Source organism: Oenanthe melanoleuca, chromosome 5 (genome assembly GCF_029582105.1).
Source record: "Oenanthe melanoleuca isolate GR-GAL-2019-014 chromosome 5, OMel1.0, whole genome shotgun sequence".
Taxonomy (NCBI): domain Eukaryota; kingdom Metazoa; phylum Chordata; class Aves; order Passeriformes; family Muscicapidae; genus Oenanthe; species Oenanthe melanoleuca.
In genome coordinates, this window is record NC_079339.1 from 13,734,423 (window position 1) to 13,756,895 (window position 22,473).

Below are 22,473 nucleotides of genomic sequence, written 5' to 3' on the forward strand. Positions count from 1 at the left end.
GTGCCAGGCAGCCCATTATGCATATGGGGCCCTGCAGAGGATGGATGCCCTGTTTCCTGCCTTTCCAAGGTGTTTTTTATTTACAGAATGTGCCAAACAGCCCTGGCAGTCAAAAGAGGGGGCTTCTTGTAAATCTTCAGTCCTCCTCCTGCAAGGTCTGGTTCAGCTAATATTGCTGACCCATGTGGTGAATATATATATATATATATATATATATATATATATGGTTGAATATAGATCATGTGACTGTCCACAAATGTTTTTATAAAATTGCTGTAGACAAAAGTCCTTTGATTTCAGAGGAAATTTTTTGGATCTGGCAGCTTATGTTTCTTAATAAAATTAAAATCTACTGGTTTATAACTACTAGGATTTTAGCTAGAATTAGAGATCTGTGTCTCCATTTAGTCATGATTTTTACTTGAGGTGTTTTTTTTTTTTTTTTTTAATAAGGCTATATACAGATCTGTTGAGAGGAAAGGCTTTCAAATGTAGAGCTACAGACTGTCAGCTCCTGTGAATTGCCTTGTGCTAAGTAAAACATTAGGAATCATGGAGGAATATATGTGTGGATGAACTGGAAAAAATACTATGTGATGAAGATCTTTTTTCTGTCACTTTCTATTAGAAGCAATTATGATTTTTATTATATTTTCCCCATCCTTTATTCCTCTTAATTGCTTCATCTTTGGAACTTCCTGCTTTCAAACTGGAATTTCTTCTCTATGCAATAGCTTTTCTGCTCTGTTTTTTTCAACCAGTTTAAAATATTTTCATTGATGCTGTATCAGCCTTTGAGTTGTCTTCCTCAGTTCTTTTTGGTTCTCCTTTTCCTGTTGCCTGAGTGATACTGTGCAGTCCTTGAGCACTTTCCCTGCAGGGCTTTGGGTCCATACACAACTCCAAATGTGTTCACAGGAGGCTGCAGCACCTATAGAAATTGATTCTGAATCTGCTGACCAGTCATAGGAGTCCTGGGGATGCTCTAGGCATTGCAAAAGAATGGGAAAATAGTGCTGGATTTGAAGGCCTTGGGTTCTCTAGTGAAGACCAGGACCTGAAACTCAGCCAGCACTGCTACAGTTTTCCTTGACAATGAGTTGCAATAGGAGCTGCTACCATTTTAGAAAGTACTGGACTATTTTGGCTCAAATTAGAAAGGAGCAGACAGTGTTGGGTTTTTCAGTGCTTCCCTGCATACAGTATCCTGTTAGGCTGAGTTTTATGCAGTTTTGAACTGCTTCTCGCAGGGGCAGTGTGTTTTGGGGAGCAGTATGGGGGTATATTCCTGTATGTATTTTTTTTTTGTCAGCCCATGCGTTTTAACTCATAAGGACATAATGCATTCAGCAAGAGTTTGGAGTTTAATGTTCTTCATGTGTTAAGGAACACTTTATCCACAGTTATAATGTTCAGTGCAAACATTTATAAAATTATTTCCTACTGACTTATTCTGCATTACTAAACAGAATATATTAATATTTTAGATCTTCCTGGCTCAGTACATCTTTGTGTATTTCTATTGCAGCCATTGCAGGGATGGTGTAATGAACTGTGATAACAACATAATAGGTGAGTGAAGACAGAAGTACAAGATATTTCAGGTTCAGTGAATACATTTCCTCCAGTCTCTGTGGAAGTCCTTGTGTGAACTAGAAGATAATGCAACGTGTACAAATTAACTTCTGGGAGGGGATCCATAATTATGTATTTGTGTATTTGAAAGTAATGCTACTGCTTTGTACCAGCCTAACTTCAAAACACTGTTAAATCTGAACAACTTTTTCCCCCCAGTACTTTAAAATAATAATTATTTTGGTTGCTCATGCAGATAAGCTTAGCTGCATGATAAACAGCAGACCTTCAGTAGGGCAAACAAAGGCTAGCTTTGCTCCAAATAATATGAGGAGAGGCATTTGAATGTTACTAGTATTACTGGTACATTACTAGTATTGCTGGATGTTATAATTTGTGTTACAAATCCTTAGTGCACACATTTAGAAAATAGAAAATTTCAGATATTAAGACTAAAGCATTTGCAATTTTCCCTCCCAGCACACCACTGCCCAGTTGGACAGATTTATATTAACTGCAGTAATCCACAAGTGGATCCTGAGCTCAGCAGAGAGAGGACTTGTGAGAACCAGCTGCTAAACCTCACCTTCTCAGCACACCTTCCTTGTGTGTCAGGCTGTGTCTGCCCACCAGGGTGAGTACAGACAGATTTGCATCTTCTGGTGCACAAACATGATTGAGTGATTAATTCTACTTGGACAATTTGAGATATCGAAGGCTGAGCATCAAACTTGTAAAGGCTTACCCCACAATACTGGCTGTTAAAGTCATAATAAATGCTAAATCAAGAGACAAGAGAAGTTAAATACTTCATAATAATATGATCAAAACCCCAAGAATATAGAAATGGCACTGAAATAATTTTATTCAATCTGTGTGCTACAGCAGAATAATGTTTATCTAGAATTTTTTTAAATATCTAACTTCTTATTTTAGTGTTTAGCTGAGGGAGACAAGTTTATTTATGTATAGGCATAATTTTCAGTATTTTTTCCCTGAAAAGGATTTCTAAAGTCTTGGGGATTATGCTGGAAATGTAGAGATTACCTATTGTGGAATCAAGCACTGTATTGTTGAGAGAATTTTGATTATAAAATAACAATAACATATAATTGATGCTGGTCTTGATGGAATTTAGTTTAAGAACATAGCTTGAAGTTTTTTAGTATTATAACTCTGAAATAATTTGAACTATTGAAATAGCTCAATTGAAATAGAATTCTGTGCACTCATATGAGTGATGTGCAGGTATTTCTATCTCATGACAAAATATTGCTACACAGGATTTTGGGATTTTACTTTAGTACTTAGAAACATGAAGTGTGAAATGGCTCATGTGAAATGGAACCTGTAATTAGTGGAACTCACAGTATGGTGCCATGTTGAAAAAGTGCAGTGCTAAGGTAGACTCTGAAATTAACAGGAGGCAGATATTTTCAGAATTGCAAGAATTCACTCTCTTGGCATAGGCTGACATACTTCAAAGCTACCTTCAGCAACACTACATGGCTGGCAACTCAGATCATATGAGCTTTTTATTCTCTGCTATTTTGCTGTGCAAAGCCTCTGAGGTTGTGATCTCTACTGCTTCCTGCTGAAATTTAGGTCTAGAATGTAAATGATTAATGTTGTTTTTAGCATTGGAAGTGTCAAGTGTTGGTGGTCTCAAAACTCTGATAGCATGGTTTTATGGTTGTAAGAGGCAAAATGTTATGATATCCTGGGGATAAAAATACAAAATTAAGATTTGTCTTTATTGTAACTTTGTCAAACTCAAATTTTTTTTCTACAGCATATTGCCTTTAGAGATGCTAGCACAAAATATTTGGTTTTATTTTGTTCATTTTTTTTTGTTTGGTGGTTGTTTGTTTGGTTTTTTGAGGACATTGAAGGAGAGAGGTTCTTTTGTATTTAAGGGTTTTACCCTCAGTGCTTTTTAAGGCAGGAAACAGTGTTACAAGCCTAGGGTTTGAATTAGCAATGTCAGTCTCTACTGATGAAGCAGAAATTAATGTCACTTAAAAGCTTATCAAAACTGATGTCTTTAAAATATTCAGCTCTAGTGATCCTATACTAATGATATATTTGTTTGTATTTGAGTTTGCTTTAGGAAAAATTATGATCCTAAAAGTGTGTGTGGTTTTTTTATGTGCCTTTGGAAAAGCAAGAGACTTATGCTATGTATTAACTATGCAGATTTTTTATTTCAATTATGAATCTTAATTGTTTAGGAATTTTAGTAAGAGATGCTTTTGATAGATGAAGTTGGATATGAAGAGCCCTAATGTATGTTTTAAGTCAGTCACTGAATCCTACTACAATGATTCATGCTGCAGATTGAACAACTTAGAGTCAGAGCCAGTGCAGCACAGTAATGAAAAAATTTTAATTAAGGTTTTTAGAAGAGAAAAATATGGGTAAAATACCATCATCTTTACACCTCATCCTGTGTTCATATAATTTCATATAAATGCAGGATTCAAATATACTGTGAATTTATGCAGCTTTGAAATCCCTTTTCTAGGCCATCAGTTCTTACTGGTGAAATGGAAAACTGAGGTGGAATTGTCCACTTGAAAAGGGTATAACAGCCATGGAATTTCTTTGAACTTAACATTACCTGAAATAATGATTTCATTCCTTTATTCATGCTTTCATTCCTGTTTGAGATCTTGCATCAGTTTATCTTGATTCATTACATGTAAGGTAAGCTGACTTAAGTAGCAATGAAATCAGTTTAATGTTTGATTAGTTGATTTAGGTAAAATAACTTAAAGTGAGTTAAGTAAAGTATGTCACAACTAAGAAACCTGTTTAGGAAGCTACATTTTTTTTTTCAGGAGGGAACTTTTCTAATCTGTTTAGTGGGATGATTATTCCTCAGTGATAACCTGAAAGGTACTCAACACAAAAAAACGCTTTCACAGAAGTGGTGTTAAGGCTTCAAGGGGACAATATTTTTGTTTTGCAGGTTATTTTTCTAGTATCTGGAATCTGAAATATTCTTTCAAAGACTTCACTAGCCTTCCTACTTTTTTTTTTTTTTTTTGGCTTATAGTGCAGCTGTGCTTCATTCTTTTTCCTCTGCAGTGAGTAAATCAGATGCAAGTAACCATGCTTAAGTAAATACCTAAATTTACAGGAGATCATTCTATGAGTTACAGTTTTTAAGGTATGAAAATTGTTGATGTACTTTCTGTCTATTTTTGAAGCTGTTGAAATCAAACATTAATTCTCCTGGAACATACCTTCTAATGTTGATTCATCCTACTTTGCCTAACATATTAAGTAATTTTTAAGACTTCATTTATAATTTTTCTTATTGGTTTTCATCTGTCACCATTGAAAGGGAAATGTTCTATATTCCTATGTTGCTTTTCAAAAAAATAAGTAATATTTTCTCAGTGCATATTTTTTCAAGTATAATATTTGAATTACATTTTCTGTTTCTGGGTTTCTACTAATCAAATCATTTTTCCTGTTTAACTATGCTAAATGTGCATGATTTGACATGGAGACAGGATCCTTAATCAGACTGCAGAGTAAAGGAGGGGAATAAACAGTAGTATCTTCCTACATTTCTGGATGCTATGTGACATCTTTGCTCCAAAGGGGCATTTGCTGGTTTGAGCCTGTCCTATTCCATTGGTTTTCCATGGAATGGAAAACATTCCAGTCAGACCAGTAATGATCTCCAAAACAGCTTCTGTTCATTGTAGCTTACAGCCTGCTCTTAGTGCTGCTGTCAAGGAAAGCAGTCACTTTCCTGAAGGAATTACTTGTCTTCTCACTTCCCCCATAAAATTGACAAGATTTTACCCTTTGACTGCAGCATGAGTTGGATTTAACTCATCTATACTTTACAGAGTGTATAGCACACAATTTGTGCTGCATTTGCAATATGTATAGTTTTGTGGGGATATTATAATGGTTGGGGTTAATTAGCTCACGGGTATTTTCCAACCTCAGTGGTTCTATGATTCTGGCAAGAGCCCTGTCAGATTTTTGAAAACAGGTGCTTTCATTTGGACTGACTCAGTCAGATTGCTTAATAACATTCATCAGTATTTATTTTAGATCATGTTATCCATTCGTATTTCCATTTGCTGAAAATACTTAGTGATTTCCATGTCTATTTCATATTAATTCCATATTGCTGGAAAAACAAAAGCCCACCAGCCTCTAAACAGGTATTATAAATACAAATTATGAGAGCTATGTCAATGGCTTGAAATACAATAGTCCTGTGTACAAATTGTAAAGTTTGTCTCTTCTGTTACATCTGCCTATTAGATCTTCATAATTTTTTCCCCTTTTATGTTTTTGTTACCTTTATAAAGCTATGTTAAACCAACAACTATACAATTAACCTAGATGAAGCAGTCTCTGCTAACTTTGCAGTATTTTGAAACTTTAGTTTCAAAATTTTAATCATTAGCTTTTTTTAGACTTTAAATCATAGCCAAACTTCTCTTCCTTATCATGCTCATAAAACTGGCTGTAATTTTCTCCTTGTTTCAGTGACTTTTTTTTAAATTTCCCTCTTGATGTTAGTACTGCAGGGGAATAAAAGGTTAATTCTCACCTGGCTGCTACCAGTGGTTATCTGTACATCCAGTTCACTAAATTTCTCACTGTGCAGCAACATCCATTACCCAACTCAAAATATTGAGTATCAACAGACTGATCTTAAAAAGAAAGCAACACCATTCTAGGATAACTGAGAACATAGTGTATTCCATAATTCCAAGTATGTGTATTTCTTTTTAGGGCTTATGAGTCTGTTTGAACCTCAAGAAAACAAGGCCAACTGTATTGAAGTTTTCTCCTTGCACTATATGTTTAATTGTTTACAACTATGTGGGCCGTCTTTTTAAGCAAAATTTCTGATAAATATTTTCTAGTATACATTTACAAAAAACAAAACCAATCCTTCTTCCTTCCACCCCCACACCCTGGAGACAACTTATTATTTATGACACAGAAGAATATCTTTTGTGCTAAAACTTGACTCTACTAAATTTGAGCAAGTTTAACATAATTAGAATTTTTATGGCTTTTCCTTTTTTTTTTTTTATTGCTTACTGCTCTCATAAAATAGATGAGCAGTTGGTAAATTCAAAGCTGTAGTGCCTGTAATTGTAATGAAGTTTTGTAACAAAGGAATATCATGCCAGATTTTCCTCCCAAAAATTTCTAAATTATCACTGTATTTCTGTGGTATGTATCAAGTGACACATAACAAGCTTAAACACATTCTTGGAAGGTTTTATTAAAAAAAGAACACTCATTGCTTTCTAATTTTCACAAAGGAAAAAATGAATGTTGGTATCTTATAAATGTGCCTATGGACAAACAACTCCATTAATGAAGAATTAAGATGGGAAGAATACAGATGAGTTTCAAATATTTTTTAGAAAACTAACCTTTATTAATAGTAATTACTTTGACCATATTATGTCTTAAAATAAGTCTCCTTAGATTAAATAAAAATCTTGTGCTTTTGGTGTGTGTTTAATATAATTTTTCAGAAGACCTACTGCTTCTCAGTTTCAACTCAGAATTAACTATTATTATTAGCATGAAAATAAAAACTGTGTTCTGTCCAAACCTCACTGTTCTGGATGGCCCTGCTGCTGCTATCAGGATAAGTACTTTTAATCTGGTTTAGGCAGAGCTTTGGAGAGGTCTGCCAAGATTTAGTGATTAGAACAACCCAGTTCTTCATCCTCTTTTGCTTTTCAGGCTTGCAACTTTCCTTGATGTATTTTAGAGTTCCTTACTTCATCTTGCAAATCCTCTTCGTCTCCTACTTTCTAGTTTACACCAGCTGCAAATAAATCTCATATTTTGTTCCTGTACTTGTATTAATTGACAGTAAACTTCACCAGTATCATTCAGGTTCCTGAGCACCTTTTCATATGACCTTCTGCTTTTTGACTTGTTTTTAAGAAGAGAAATATTGAAGTCTATCACTTAATTCAAAAGAAGACTTCCATTATGTTCAGAGTTTCTGAAAATCTGGTGCTGGTGGTAGAGCTGATTGCAGGAAGGTTTCCAATCCAGAGTGAAGCTGCAAAAGGAACTGTCTCAGTTAAAGCATCAAAACCATTTGTTAACACAGAAAGATGGAAGGGTATGGTGAGAATAATGGAAACCTTCCAAGCATTGTACAAAATTACTTAATATTTTGGTATAATAAACCAGGGGAAAGAGGAAGAAGTTTTAAGAAGCTCCCCAAACCAAAAAGAAAACAGTCAGAATATATTAACTCTCCCTGTCTAGACAGTGAGTGAACTGTAATGAAGGCATTAGGTGCCACAGTAATGCTGCTAATGTTGGATATTATCTCAATTTATCTTGTTTTCTGGTTAGACAAGTCAAATACTCCCTGCTGCTTATTTTGTGCATTTTTTGCTTCCCTTAAACTCTATTACAAACCTTTGTAGGACGATCTGTGAAACCTTCAGAGAGCACATTTAATGTTGTGGCAAAAGTACTTGTGGCTGCATAAAGCAGTTGTTGGTATGCTGCAGCAGGAGAGAGGAGAAGGAACTTGTGCAAGACACAGACTGTTGAAAACTGCTCTGCTGGAAGTTGTCAGTGTTTTTTTTATTGTTTTGGTCCAGATTTGTGGTCTTTGCAGAAACAAAGAACAGTTTGAGTCACAGATGACATTACTTCTGATGGTGCCTTTACCAGGACTGTTTACATATTTGTGTGTGTGAATGCAGAAAGCTATAGATATTAATGAGATAATAGTTAAAGTAAATGTTCAGCAGGGTGAAGTGGGATAGTTGTCCTTGTGTCTTTGCAGGTCATTTTAGGCTGGATGTACAAGCATCAAGGAAAATGCCTGATACTTCAAAGAGGAGCTGTGCAAGGCCTCTCTGAGGGTGAATTCTTAGATCATTGAAATCTATCCATTTGCTTGGCTTTGCAAGAGAGAAAGCTGTTATCACTTTTTTTTTCTTTTTAAACCCAGTGTAATAATGTGAGGAAAAAACTTCATTTAGTGTTACCTTGTCAGTGTGATCTCTTTGTGTCTGAATGTGCCCTGTTCAGTTCTGAGCAGCTTTAAACCAGTGGGAATTTCAGTCTCACAGCTGATTGTCTCCAAGAGAGACAATGCTTGAAATCAGTATGGATTACAAAGAATACTTCACCTACCCTGGAGCAAGACCACAGTTTTTCAGTTTAATGGGCCAGGAGGGTTTATGGTGTTCTGCAAATTCCCATTCATAAGCCTTACAGAGCTGTAAATTTGTCTGATACATAACACACTGAAGAAGAGTCTAATTCAAATGCAGATTACAAGTTTGTATAATGTAATTTGTCAAGTACAAATTACCAACTCATTAATGCATTTAATAAATAAAAGTTTTCTTTGATAAATTCAATAATGAATGTTTCCTTTTGGATAGCAGGGAAGCAAAGCATTGTGATCACCCTGTTTGTCACAGATGTGCCTCACACCTATCACTTGTCATGGAGCTGTATCTTGCCCAAATGGCAGTGCTAAACATCAGAAACCATGAATCTGTTTGAAACACAGGAGAACCTGGACAAAATTTGTATTACTACAGAGAGATACTGGGATTCCAAACAAATTTGGCTTGGGGGGAAAAAAAAAATCTGCCCAAAAGTACCATCTGAAAAGACTGTTTATTTCTTAATTACCAATAAGTTTCAAATGTTAGAAACAAGGATAACCCTAGACTGCATGGTGCCTGTAAGGAATCCTTTTACTGTGGAGCTGGCATGTTGGCTGCTCTGGATTCTTGTGTTCTATGGAATGGGGCAGGATCAAAACAGCATGGAGCTGCAGCAGCTGGGGTGTAAGACACTGCTGCAGCTTGTCAGGAGCTCGAGTTTCACAGCTTCCATTTGAGAGATGGATTTGTCACTACAGCTGTTCTGTTATTTGACCCTCAGGTCCCACATTGGCATCGCTTTGCTCACCCGATAGCGCTACAATATTTGTAAAGAAATGAATTGTTTTTTGGAAGAGATGCAACTTTCTTGGGCTCAGTGGAATGATAGGTTATTTAATAAAATAACTTAATGTTTCTGCTATATTTCCTGGTGTTTATTTGTAGAGTCTGCTTGAGATCTCTTTATCTAATTTCAGATTTTCTTAATGTTATAAAAAAGTTACAACATTTTACTTGAAAATTAGTACTAGTTCTATTTAGCCTTGCTGGGCAAGAATTCCTCTGTTCTTTCTCTAGGAGAGCAATCTTTTTAACTTTTTTTTTAACAGTTTTCCATTTTATCTGCTTGTCTTGGAGTTGTATATAAGCAAATTCATAGCATTAGTCTTGAACTGTTATAATGGAACTCTCCTTTGAAGACTGAGTTACTTCTGCCTAAAATTTAGTATATTTGTAACTGCTTTCATGAATATAAATATTAATGCAGAAATAAATATTAATTAATTAGAATACAATAATTTCATTCAGCTCTTTTGGTATTGATTAAATTATTCATGGAGTAAGAGGTGTAACTACAACTATAGAAAAACTGCAGTGAAATAAAACTCTTTAAATTGGGGGAAGAAAAGAAGAGGACAAGAAGAAATGCTCATTTAAAAATCTTTAGACTAAACATGCCACTAATTTTGGATAGTAAGAGTACATACCACTAGAACAAAGAGCTGTGATGGCTCCCACATTTCATGGATTCTCTCTTGGCTTCAGTTAAATGCAATTTAATTGGCAGAGTTACAAGAAATTTGGTGAAATTTAGTGGATTTCTAGAAAATCTTAGTTTCCCTGACCTTAAAATTTGTATATCAATGAGTCAGTCTTGAGGGGATTAGTGGCTGAAGAGTTAAGGCCCAAAGTGCTGGCATTTAGTAAGGATTAAATATTCAGGTACCTGTGAAAGGAAGACACCAAATTACTCATACACAATTATTAATAAAGTTTCAGAAGACTTTAAATATTATTTGGGTCTCAATAACAAGACTGGTAACTTTAAAGTTTAGGAAAATGGTTTTTTATCTGGATACCAGCTATACTGCTGCTGAATGTCTATTTTTTGTGCTTTTTTTGATAGTCTTGTGAAACATGGGGACATGTGCTTGGATGCAGATGAATGTCCATGCTCATGGAAAGGAAAGGAGTATTTTCCAGGTGACAAAGTCATTTCTTCCTGTCATACATGGTAAGTGGAGATCTATTTAAGTGATGAGTTCATTTTAGTTGAGTATTTGTAGGTTGATTTTTTTTTTTATCTTGTGTGTTTTAATCATAAATTTCACAGCAGATAATCTAAATCATCTACTTTGATTTTGCATTACATTTCTTCAAAGAGCTGGTTCAGGTTTTGTTCTTTCAAAGGGTTTACATAAAAAAAATGATAGTGAGTTGGGGTCTTTTTAGTTTTTAAAAATCTTGATTTAGAAAGTGATTTTTTTAAATTTTATTTTCAAGGTCATGGCCAGTATTCCTAAAGTACGGGTAAAGTCCCTTAAATATTACAGCTGGGTGAAATTTTTTTAGAAGCTTTTTACTTATTCATTTGCACATTTAGGACTGAATCTGAGCAGCCTAGTGACCATATATAACCTGTGTCCTTAAATATGCATCCACTATGATGTAAAATTAAGGGGAGTACTGAGCAGAGAGGCTGACAAGTTGGTCCCTGATTGTGTGTACGTGGATAGCTGATGAATCAGTTGGTGTTCAGAGGCAGAATTCCAATAGGCAGGGGCTGGTAGGATCATTCAGACACACACAGACACCTCCTCCTTTCACTCTCTAGAGTTGTAAATGCAGCATGAGCCCTGCCAGGTTTCCTCCAGCACTCTCACTAGGATGGGTTTCACTGCCATTGAAATACACCCCCACCTACCTGATCCTGCAACAAGCTCATTCCTTGCCCATCTCTGCCTGTTTTCCCCTCTGACCACGGCTGAACGCTGCACTAAGCAGTGCTATTTATCCCACCAGAGCCTCAGACAAATCAGCTGCACTGCCAAGCACCATGGTGCTGTGGTAGAGGTGCAGCCTGCAGATTGCCAGCAGAGCAGCTCCCTCTTTTTGTGCCCTCCTTGCAGCCCACCAGGAGCGTTTAACTGCGTGCCCTGGCGAGCTGCTTCTCCTGCACAGCCCAGGGAAGGCTTGTCCCGTCAGCACCAGGCTCTGCCTTGTCTGCATGTCGTGCCCCCTCCAGCCTTGTGCTGACTGCCTTCCTCTGCCTCTCGTCAGGTCCTCAGTAGCTGCTCTAGAAGAGATTTGTAGCCCTTTGGTCGACTGGTGAAGCGACTTACAAGCCATCTCCACTGGGCAGGCAGGTAAAGCGACCGGGTTCTTCACCCCCTTGTTTCCATTTGGACCTGGCTGGGATTGCTTGCATCAGAGACAATTAATTTATCCCATCTAATCTGCATGAGACTTCACCAAAGGCAGCAGCAGTGCAGGCAGAGAGACACTTGGATATTTAGCCTTCTCTATTTTTTTTTTTTCCCCCCACCCCCCGAGGCCACTCTCTTTAATTCATGCACAAATCCTTAATGTTGTCATGGCTTTTGTAGTTTTCCATGTCCAGAAGCAAAGATAGATTAAGTGATAATGGCTTTTTGGCAATCAGTTGCTCAGGAGTAGAGGGGAGTCTTTGAGTCTGCTGAGTGGGTTTGCAGTGTTATATCTGATATATTAAGGGAAAGGTGCATGAGAGTTTCTGTGCAAACAAACACACTTAGGCACTTATGAAAGTTATCATATGGTGGGATTGGTGCATTGAATTAGTGTGTGCTGATACTAAATATCATTTTACTCATACTTGATGTAGTGTTAGCAACATAAATATTGATCTGATTTGTCCATTGAACAGTAACATGACAAACAAAATAATGTCAGAAGTCAGCAAAACTACCTGTGAACCGACAGGAGCTTTCAACCCAAGCTCTGGGGTCTGACTGACCTGCGGTTCTGGGTTTCCCAAGTGCTGTTTTCAGTGCAAGTATCTGAAATGTTTAGCATGTAGTGGCAACATTAAACACAAAATCTTCTACTACTGAGGCTGTCAGAACACCATTTTGGGGTGTTGTGCCAGGTAAGATGAGCTTGTGCAAGTAGATGTGCTGGTCTGCTGCCATCATGCTGAGGCCATGGAGCAACTCTGTGGGCTGCTGAATTGAGCCTCCTGCATTCTTTAACAAATGCTTCTTAGAAATATGCTTTATGAAAAGCTATTTGAAGTTTAGATGATTCTAATAGCTCAGCTTTTCCAACTAGGGCTCTCTAGAGTCTGATAACTAAATTTTAGTTCACTTATTATGAAACAAGCCTCGTGTAGAGGACTTTAAAGACATTGTGTACCTCTTTCTCCCTTCTGACTATGAATGTGTTCCTGAAAAAAAGAAAAGGATCACCCTAGGCTTTACGTGTTAAGAAATGTTTCTGCATAGGCCCTTAGGAGATCAGCATATGGAGAAGGATTTGAATAGGCCAAGAGCAAAACTAAAACCTGATATCTGAGGAGAACATGAGAAGCAGTATTTAATCTTCCATAAATTCTTCTATTTGCCTCTCTCTCCATCAGCTTGATGGAGTTTCTTCCTTTGGTGCTGTTCTGAGGTGACTGCAGTCAACAAGTCCTGCTGCTATTCCCTTGTGCTTTGGTACAGCAAACACTTCTCACGTGTTCTATTTTTAGGTTATTTTAGCCATATGCTTAGTCCATTGATACATGTAGTGATGCAAAACCCAAGCAGTGAACCAAATCAGTGATGGGATAAGCAGAGTCTTGGAAAATCTGGATAGTGGCTCCATGTAGGTGCAAGTTAATTCTAAGTGAACAGGAGAAAACCTGATGCTACCAGTAGCTGGAGATGCCTGGATTTTCTAGGTATTTGCTGGCCTTTTGAAAACTGTGGTGTACTGGCACTGTGATGGAAATATGTTGGAAAAGTTCCACTGACAAAAAAATCTGTACTGAGAAAAAACATCATGCTGCCTGCTGATTCAGTATATGAGATATCAAATGTTAGAGATTTATCCAGTATTTCTCTAAGTCAGAGTTTAACTGTAAAATATTCAGCATTCATTTAATGAGGAAATTAAATATCTTTTCCTTAAGAAGTAAACTCAGGCATGTACCAAAATTATATCACATGCTATATTTAGTATAACCTATGTTTATAAAGATACCTGTTCTAAAGCTATGTCAGGGTACCAGCTTTGCTGTCTTTATCAAGGAAAATATAAGTGGGTCATGTGGGAACATGGAAATGGCATTTTAATGATTGCTTGTGGATGCAGGAAATGAAATTCTAGCCATCATTTATAAAACTTACATAATTTCTGAAAATGTTATTTAGATTGCAAGGGGTGATTCAGAGAGAGGCATAATATCCAATACTGCAAAGCCTCTTATGCTGCAAAGGGAATTCAGCAAGGCCTGAACAGTAATTCAGTAGATGTGTGGTGACAACCCTTTGGTGCTTAAGGTGCCCATAGACATAACTTGGACTGTTCTGGAAGCTCCTAAACTGGCTGGGGTTTGGGGGTGATGACATCTGGAAAAAGAGTAAGTCCAGGAACATGGTTCTTTTAAGGAACCTAAGCACAAAATAATGCTACTGGCATGTTTCCTTGGTAATTCTGTGAAATTCTCATTCAAACAGTGAATGCATGAATACTCTAGTAACAGGACATGCTACTTTTGACTCTAAGATTCAGCTTGTACAGAAAAAAATGTTCTGTAAAAAGCTGAAAAAGAAAACTTTCTCCTTGTGTCATATTATTGGTGTGCACTAGAGAATAAATTGTATTACGTTGTACTGGGTTTTTTTGTGTTGTTGGTTTTTTGGTTGTCTTTTTTGGGGTTTTGTTATGGTATCTGTATATTCTGGAGCCTTCAAATTCTCATGGAAGAAGGAATTTAGGTGGTATGAGCTCAATATGTAAATTTTTTTCTCAGAGAAGTAATTGATGTGTCCTGCTTCAAGCCAACATTTCAAAACGCCTCTGTCCACACTCCTCACACTTGCACAGCTTTTATTTCTTTGCCTCTCAGTGCAGTAGCTGTAGTGACTTGTGTGGCTTGCAGCTGACATTGCCATGACTGGTGGTACATTTTTCAGCACTTGCCAGCACGGGTCGTTCCAGTGCAGCTTCCAGCCCTGCCCGTCCATGTGCACGGCGTACGGGGACCGGCACTACCGCACCTTCGACGGGCTCACCTTCGACTTCCCTGGCACCTGCAAGGTCTACCTGGTTAAGGTGAGGCTTCCTGTAAAACCTCTCTAAAACTGGGCTCAAGGCTACCTGTTAGAACCTGTCATTGTACTCACTTCCTGTCTGTGCGTTTTATTGAGGCCTACATCCTGTTTTATTCGTTTTTGATATTGTTTAGACTTTGAATCGTGCATAACATAAACATACACTGAGGTTTCTGCTAATTGAGCTCTGTAACAACCTGCATGTTTATATTAGTATATTAGCATATTTAAAAATGGACATTTGTTTGTTTTTTTTTCTTCAGGGTACTTCTTCAACCAGTCTTTCTGTCATTACAGAGAATATTGACTGCTTTAGTACTGGAATCATTTGCAGAAAAAACATTTTCATTAATGTTGGAAAGTCTTTTTTAATATTTGATGATGAAACTGGAAATCCAGTAAGTTTCAGTTCTTACTGCTGATCAAATATGTACTTCTCTGGGTGTTTCTTCCTTTCATAAGCAAAAAGTTACTGTGCCACTTCACTAGCAGAGGTGTAAATATCTTAACAGTGGATGCTGATCACATCTGGATTCTTCAATGGAAACCTTAAACAAAATCTTGTCTATATTTGACAAAAATGTTAGATGAGCTAATTGTAGCTCTTTTGTTTAGACTTAATGCTTGTTTAATATCTTAGGAGAAATACAGTCACTGGGATTTTTGCTATAAATTTCATTAGAACTTAGAGCTTAGTCAGGTCTGGAATGTATAGAAGGAATATTTCTATACAGTTAAAATTTCCAGCAAATTACAGCCCCTGGTATATCCTCCACAGCCTGAATTTCATTTTTATTTTGGCCAAACTGCAAACTCTGTTCTGTAATTGTTTAGTATATTAGCATATTAGTAATTACAGTATAAACAGTACTATTTACAGTTTATAGACTGACTATAGAAAGGAATTTTGAGATAATGTGTAATTAAACCAGGCATCTGCATTAAACCATTGCAGTCTGATTGTTAGGAGATGGAGAGAAAAATGTTTTATGCAAATAAGATTGTAATCTGCAGATATTTGGACAATTCCTTTTTTCCAGAGGCTGCTTCATGCATCTTTTTTTCCCATCCATATTAAAAAAAAGGCATGTGACTGAGACAGAATTACTTATAACTAAGTGAAAATCATAATTAGGAGCCTTAAGACTACTCACCTACCTCCCAGATGAATCATTAATATTCTCATCTTCAGTCCATTACCCATCCTGTAAATTTGACATAAAATCAACTTCTAAATTGGAAAATCATTAAAATATAATACAGTTCACACTCAAAGTCCAGATCCCTTTTGCTTAAGCATTTCTCCCTCTGTGGCCTTCTGTTTTTGGACGTGTCTGAGAACCATGTTAATTTTAGTTGGGTGTTTCATTTCCTGTCAAGTGAACATTTTAGGAAGATATTATTTCCATTATAAGCTGCCTTGTTTTATTTTGAACAGAGCTTATCTAGTTACATAGATGGCCTACAAAAAATGCAGTTATGGAAAGCTGGATTTTTCACTGTTGTTCATTTTCCTGATGAACATATCACCATTCTTTGGGATCAGAGAACAACAGTTCATGTGCAGATGGGTCATCAGTGGCAGGTAGGTGGAAGACAACATTTATTGCCATTTCTTTGAGGTATTTATGTAAATTTTGTTAAATAAGACATAATTATTCAGAGTTAGACTGTCAGGAATAAATTTAAGAAGCATTTAGCTACCTTGTCAATGAAAATATTAATTGTCATTTATTTTTTTTTTTTAGTTACTCTTTTCTGTATAAGTTCTATAACAACAGAGACAAATATTTCTTGCCAAAATTCTCCTTTAGTACTCATTCTTTACGTGACTGCATGACTGAAGCAGATGTTGTTTTGCTGAGGTTTAAAAAAAACACATAACCAGCTAACAGCTCCCTTCTCTGAACAAAAAGATCTCCTTTTTTAAAGGCTTGGGGATACATAAATGAAAAGGCATAAAAATGACATTGCCAAAATAAAATATCCTTCATAGCTTTGCTGCTGAATTCTCTTGACTGAAATTTAGCTGAAAAAGGATCAAAAAGTGACAAATTTATGATTAAACAGCTGAAGATGCAAATTTTGAAAATGGTCATGACTGATAGTATTTCATCTTGTGAAAATAGATTTTTATATATGTGTATATATGTATGTGTGTATATAATTTTTTCTTCTCAGGGAGAATTGACTGGATTATGTGGAAATTTTGATTTGAAGACAGTAAATGAACTGAGGACTCCAGATAATTTTGAATTAACAAACTCACAAGAGTTTGGAAACAGTTGGACAGCTGTAGAGGTACATGGCAAAAAGAGAATGTGCTTGCTAGTGTATTTTGCTGGTATATTTTTTTCTGTTATATCATTACAATAATCTCAAATGAAGTCAGAAGTTCATTCCTGGAAGTACCAGTCGGGCAGCAATACAAATGACAATATCAGTGGGTCTTAAATATGTAATAATCTGTTAAAGAAAAGAAAATAATCACCTTTTTTTGCTGCAGAATGTCACAGAAAAAAGAAAAATGCTGTAACAACATCTTGAATGGTTTTGATTACAGTTGAACAGTAAAGTAGAGGGGTTTTTTATAATGGAAGAATTTTGATTTCACTTTAGAGTGTGTTGACAGTTTAACTGATTTTTCATAGCTGGGAAACATTTAACTGTGCAACCATAGCAATGGAAAGAAAAAATTCTATAGCTGTGGAGTTAGAGCTTTTTCTAAGGCAATACTTCCAGTGGTGTTCATAGAAATGTACCTTCCTAAGAGTTAGGGTAAAAAGATCTCATTTCTGACACTCCTAATGCACATTGAGTGATCTTTGTCATTTAAGTGAGAATATTCAGATGCAAGTACTGAAGGTTGGGCCTCTCTGGCACCTCTGATTAGAGCAATAAGTACCTGTGTATTATTCTGATTTCAGACCAGTGAAACATTTCTTCAAATTGTGTCATTTTCTTTTCTTCTTCATTAGTATTAGCTTTTAATTCTATATCTTAGTCCTGCTTTAGTTTTATAAATGATGCATTCATTTCACATTTTTCATCTCCCTAAAAAAACTAAAAAGCACAAGAATGTACTTTGCAAATTAAAGACACAGAGTGGTTATGGAAAAGCTTTCTCATCTTCCTTTTGCTTCCTGGTTTAGTGTGCTGACAGCTCTGACATTCGAAATCCGTGCAGTTTGAACCCCCTTAGAGAGCCATTTGCCAAGAAGGAATGTGGGATACTGCTCAGTGAAGCATTTGAAGCTTGCCATCCAGTGGTGAGTTGTAGCCCTGTATATAAACAAGTGAAAGTGAACATAGCACCAGAGAGAAGTGTTCCTCTTCAATATGAAGCACTTTGCAATTAATGAAGACAAAAATACACCCAATTTGGGATCTTTTCTTTTTAATCACAAGCATTATTTGTGTAAGCTCAACTACTTGCTGGTTTTTCATGAAATGTGTTACATGGCATGCACATTTTTCATGCATATATAAATAAATGTATTAAATAGGCAGTGTCAGATGGGAAGAACCCATTCCTGGAAAACTTACTCAAATGTCAATCTGTGTAGAATTCATAACATTTCAGTAAGTAAATTAGCATTGGCAGTTTTCTTTGAAATTTTGTCACTTAAGACTTGAAGATACTGCAAGGAAAAATGAAAAATTGTGTGAAATTGTCTGATAATATGAAAAGAATATGAATTACTCACATGAAAAGAAGAGTTTTCCATCTAATTTGGTTTCTTACATTTTATGTGTATCTGATTTCCTTAAAATTTCTGTGTTTTAATGATTTGTGATCAGTTTAGTCTTTTATTTCATAAGGTTTTTCACAGTTTATTAGGGCTTGAATACTACAGAACAATACAAAACACAAGCCCAAGTCAATATCTTAATGTTCCTGTTCTTACTGTGTCATTGATTTAATTGGACGAGATTTTATGGTGTGTTCCAATGAGCATTTTTTCTCATGTTTCAGGAAGCATTGAGAATGACATCTTTAATACTTTCAGGTTTGATGTATTGCCTTTTGAAAGAGCCATAGCTTTGTGTTGAGGTGTTGGTTGGTGGTTTCTACAGGAGCTCTTTTGACAAGCCATGTTTTCATTTCCAGATTGACGTCACCTGGTTTTACTCCAACTGCTTGACAGACACCTGTGGCTGTAACCAGGGTGGTGACTGTGAGTGTTTCTGTACCAGTGTCTCAGCATATGCCCACCAGTGCTGCCAGCAGGGAGTTGCTGTGGACTGGAGGTCTCCCAGAGTGTGTCGTAAGTTTGTTTAGCCAGCCCTGCCAAGGGCTGCCTCTGCATCCGTGGGAGCCACACCTGGAAAATCAGGAACACCAGGTTACCTGGGGCCATCAACTGAACCTAAGCCTCACTGATAGCAAGATGAGTTGGTGCCTCTCACTCTGGTCATTCTGATCTTTCTGTGATGCTTTTCTCCTTTTAATCCTTGTCCTGTGATGTGAAAGGAGAAGTCGTGGGAAGAATATATTAGGGTACAGCATCCCTCAAACCAAAGGTGCAAACTTAACAGCTCAAGTGATTTCTGTCTTCAAGAGAATTTTACTTAATAAGATCAAGTAAACATACATGCCTTATTAGAGCCTCCAGAGCAAGTGTGAAATATAAAGCTCTTCTGAAGAAAGACAAATAAGTTTTTAAGCGGGGCATAGTCATTACCTTAGAACCTACAAAAAAAATCTGAGACCTTTTGCTTAAACACCCAGTGGAAATGCCTGACAGGAGGCTGTGATGTGATAAAAGAAGGGGAGATGCAAAGAATGGAAGGAAACAAGCATTTTTCTAACTTTGCAGTTTCACAGAGAGTATTCAGCTTGCTCAGGGTCACACAGCAAGCTGGCCACTACTCTTAGCTTTTGATGGAAAAGGTATGTTTTAATGTGAAGCTTAGTCATAGCCACTAGAGGTCACAAAAGGACAGCTGTAGGTATATGAGTTTAGTATTTCCTGCTGGGAAGCAATTCTTTCTTTAAATCTGTGTAGTTTAAATTAGTATTTTATCCAAAGTACAGCAAGTATTTGGCAATAAATTCCTAATAAATGTTTGTGTGGGATCTAATTTGGCCAAGCATTTGGCTCACATCTTAATCATAGTGGGGAATAGAAAACCTGTTTATCTGTAGAATGCCTGTAACTGCTTTTTTTTTTCTTTTTTTAGCTTATGATTGTGAATATTTCAACAAAGGTAAGTTCTAAAGGAAGTGACAAAATATCAATAGAATCTTGGTTTTTTTTATTTAAGTCTTAGAATATTTGTATAAAAATAATTGCATTAATGAAAACATTTGTGAATGTTATGTTTTTCAACTAGCTAAGATTGTTTTGCTGCTTTAAAAGCCTTTGAAAAAGCAAAATAATTTCTTACACTTTTTATTCCTGGACCTCTCCCAAAAACATGTGTCTAACTAATTTTCTTTGCAGTGATGCATGCTGATTAACAATTAAATCATTAAGTAATTAATGAAATATCAACTGAAAAGTGCTAGTGGTGCTACTTGCTGACGGCACAGTACAGGGCAAGGCTGAACAAACCCCAGTGGGTTGTTAAATCACTCACAGGCTCCTGTGCAGCCTCCAGAGGGAGGCAGCTGTTCAGCTATGACAACTTTCTGTCCCCAGATGGGGAATAACTCCTTTTAGGTCTGTCTGACCCAGGCTCAAGCTCCTGAGTGTCCAGCACTGCTGCTGCACTGGAGTGGCTGCCAGCCAGGGCTGCAAACCTTGCAGAAGGTGCTGGACCATACCTGGAGCCTGCACTGGGTGCTGCAGTGCTGTGTTAGCTCTAGAATCTATATTCAGACTGTTCCCAAATTACCCTGCCCATATCTGCAAGTCAGATGTGCACACAAGCCAGCCTGGTGTGAGCCTGCTATTCATGCAATAACTTTTTATCAAGCTCATGTAGAAGCCAATCTATCCATATGGCATGGAATATTTTGGTCTTCTGATTGATACTGCAGCAGCTCACTCCTGGTAAGGTCTCAGAAAGGGACCAAGTTTAAATTAGGATAGATTTATGCACTGTGCCAGGCCCAAATAATATGGCCAAGAAATTTGCTTTTCTCACACTGGTTGCTGAAAAGATTTTGATTGGTGTCAAACCACTAATGCATGGGAATTTTATCTAAATCACCATCTAAGACTTTAATTTAAATAAAGATAAGTTGAATATAAGAGATGATTGAAGGTTTTAAGTTTTCTTTTTGGGTTGTTTGTTTCATAAAAGAAATATGGTCTGGTAACAGACAATCTTAGTGCAGGTAGACTGAAAGTGCATTTGTGGTGATGGTGATATGCTAGCACATACTTTTAAGGTGTTAGTACCTTTATTTGCTACTGAGTTCTCACATACAGAAATTAGTGGAAATTTGGGCAGGTGACCAGCCTTGTAATAAACATGGTTATTGTATACTTCTTACTTTGTATTTTTGTACTCTTTGCTAATCCAGCTTATCAGTATTCAATATATGATGTTTCAGAGCTGTCAGTGGGCAAAAAAAAATCATCTCCATCCTGAATATTTTCTTGTCTACATAACCTATGGAAGGATGATGCAGAAATACTTAGTTTTGGAGACAGGAAGGTTAAGAAATTCTTAGACCAGAAATAGGTTTTCTGTGTGTGACATTGTGATGAACTCAGAGTGAAATAATTCCAGTCCTACTAGAAGCAGAAGCTTTTTGTCTTTGGACAAGACAAATCCTCAGCTGGTGACTGTGGTGTCTCAACATTTGGATTGGCCTGAGATGGGATAACTAAACATAAAAGGATATTTCCATAGCACTGGATGCTTTAAGTAGTAATTTAAAACATGTTTCTTCAACTCCCTGTGCTGAAGGTGAGGAGATATCTTTGTACAAGTTAAGGCAGGCACAGACCTGTGTCCTAACTGGACAACATTTCATGCCATTAGAATCTGAAGCTCTACTTGTAATGCAGCATCTTTGGGATTTCAAAACTCTTAATAAATTTTAAAGTTTTGGAGAATCAGAGTGTGAAGACAGGCTGTGAATGGCAGTCCAAACTTTTTTACCTGTTGGAATAGATTTTAAGAGTCAATGCCATTAACTTCCCAGATGTGTGCTTGCCATGTCCTGGCTTGTGGGTAAAATGGTAATGAGGTGAACTGCTCAGGTGAGGCATAAAATGCCTAATTTTAACAGAGAACTTTACAAAAATAGTTTCAAACATTTAAAAATAAACTTTAAACTATTTTTCTGCAGTAAAGTTTGATCTAAATGAGAAAGTGTGGCATTTTAAGGTTTGTAAAATAACTTTGCATGCTTTTGGCTTTTTTTACTTATAGATAAAATTCCTTGTTCATGATGCTGATTTTTTCCTGTCCTATTTCACAGTGGTTATGTTTGTATCTTCACTGTTCAAGGAGTTTTTTGATGCTTGTTGACAAACTTTTATTCTCTCATGCTTTGGACATTAATAAAATAGGTTTTAAAGAGTAATAAGAAGTGTACAAATCGTTTGACCATACAAATAAATAGTTTAGAAGGATCCTAAATCAAATGACCAAGGGTTCAGCTAACTCCAGCTAAGTGATTATGAAACCAAAACATATGAGAGGGATGAAAAGGAGAAGCTAATCATGAATCTTGAAAATTGGAAGTAGATATTCTCAGGAGTTTT

At 36.5% G+C, this 22,473-nt stretch overlaps 1 protein-coding gene across 1 annotated transcript in view; it reads left to right on the forward strand.

Annotated features, from left to right (window-relative positions):
* OTOG (otogelin) overlaps window positions 1-22,473 on the forward strand; it is a 90,388-nt gene that overhangs the window by 30,518 nt on the left and 37,397 nt on the right. The window contains exons 22-31 of the mRNA XM_056492898.1: window positions 1,529-1,572; window positions 2,056-2,209; window positions 10,636-10,743; window positions 14,669-14,807; window positions 15,070-15,204; window positions 16,245-16,391; window positions 16,988-17,107; window positions 17,959-18,075; window positions 18,918-19,074; window positions 19,991-20,017. Coding sequence (XP_056348873.1) covers window positions 1,529-1,572; window positions 2,056-2,209; window positions 10,636-10,743; window positions 14,669-14,807; window positions 15,070-15,204; window positions 16,245-16,391; window positions 16,988-17,107; window positions 17,959-18,075; window positions 18,918-19,074; window positions 19,991-20,017 — 1,148 coding nt within the window. The remainder of the gene's footprint in view (window positions 1-1,528; window positions 1,573-2,055; window positions 2,210-10,635; window positions 10,744-14,668; window positions 14,808-15,069; window positions 15,205-16,244; window positions 16,392-16,987; window positions 17,108-17,958; window positions 18,076-18,917; window positions 19,075-19,990; window positions 20,018-22,473) is intronic.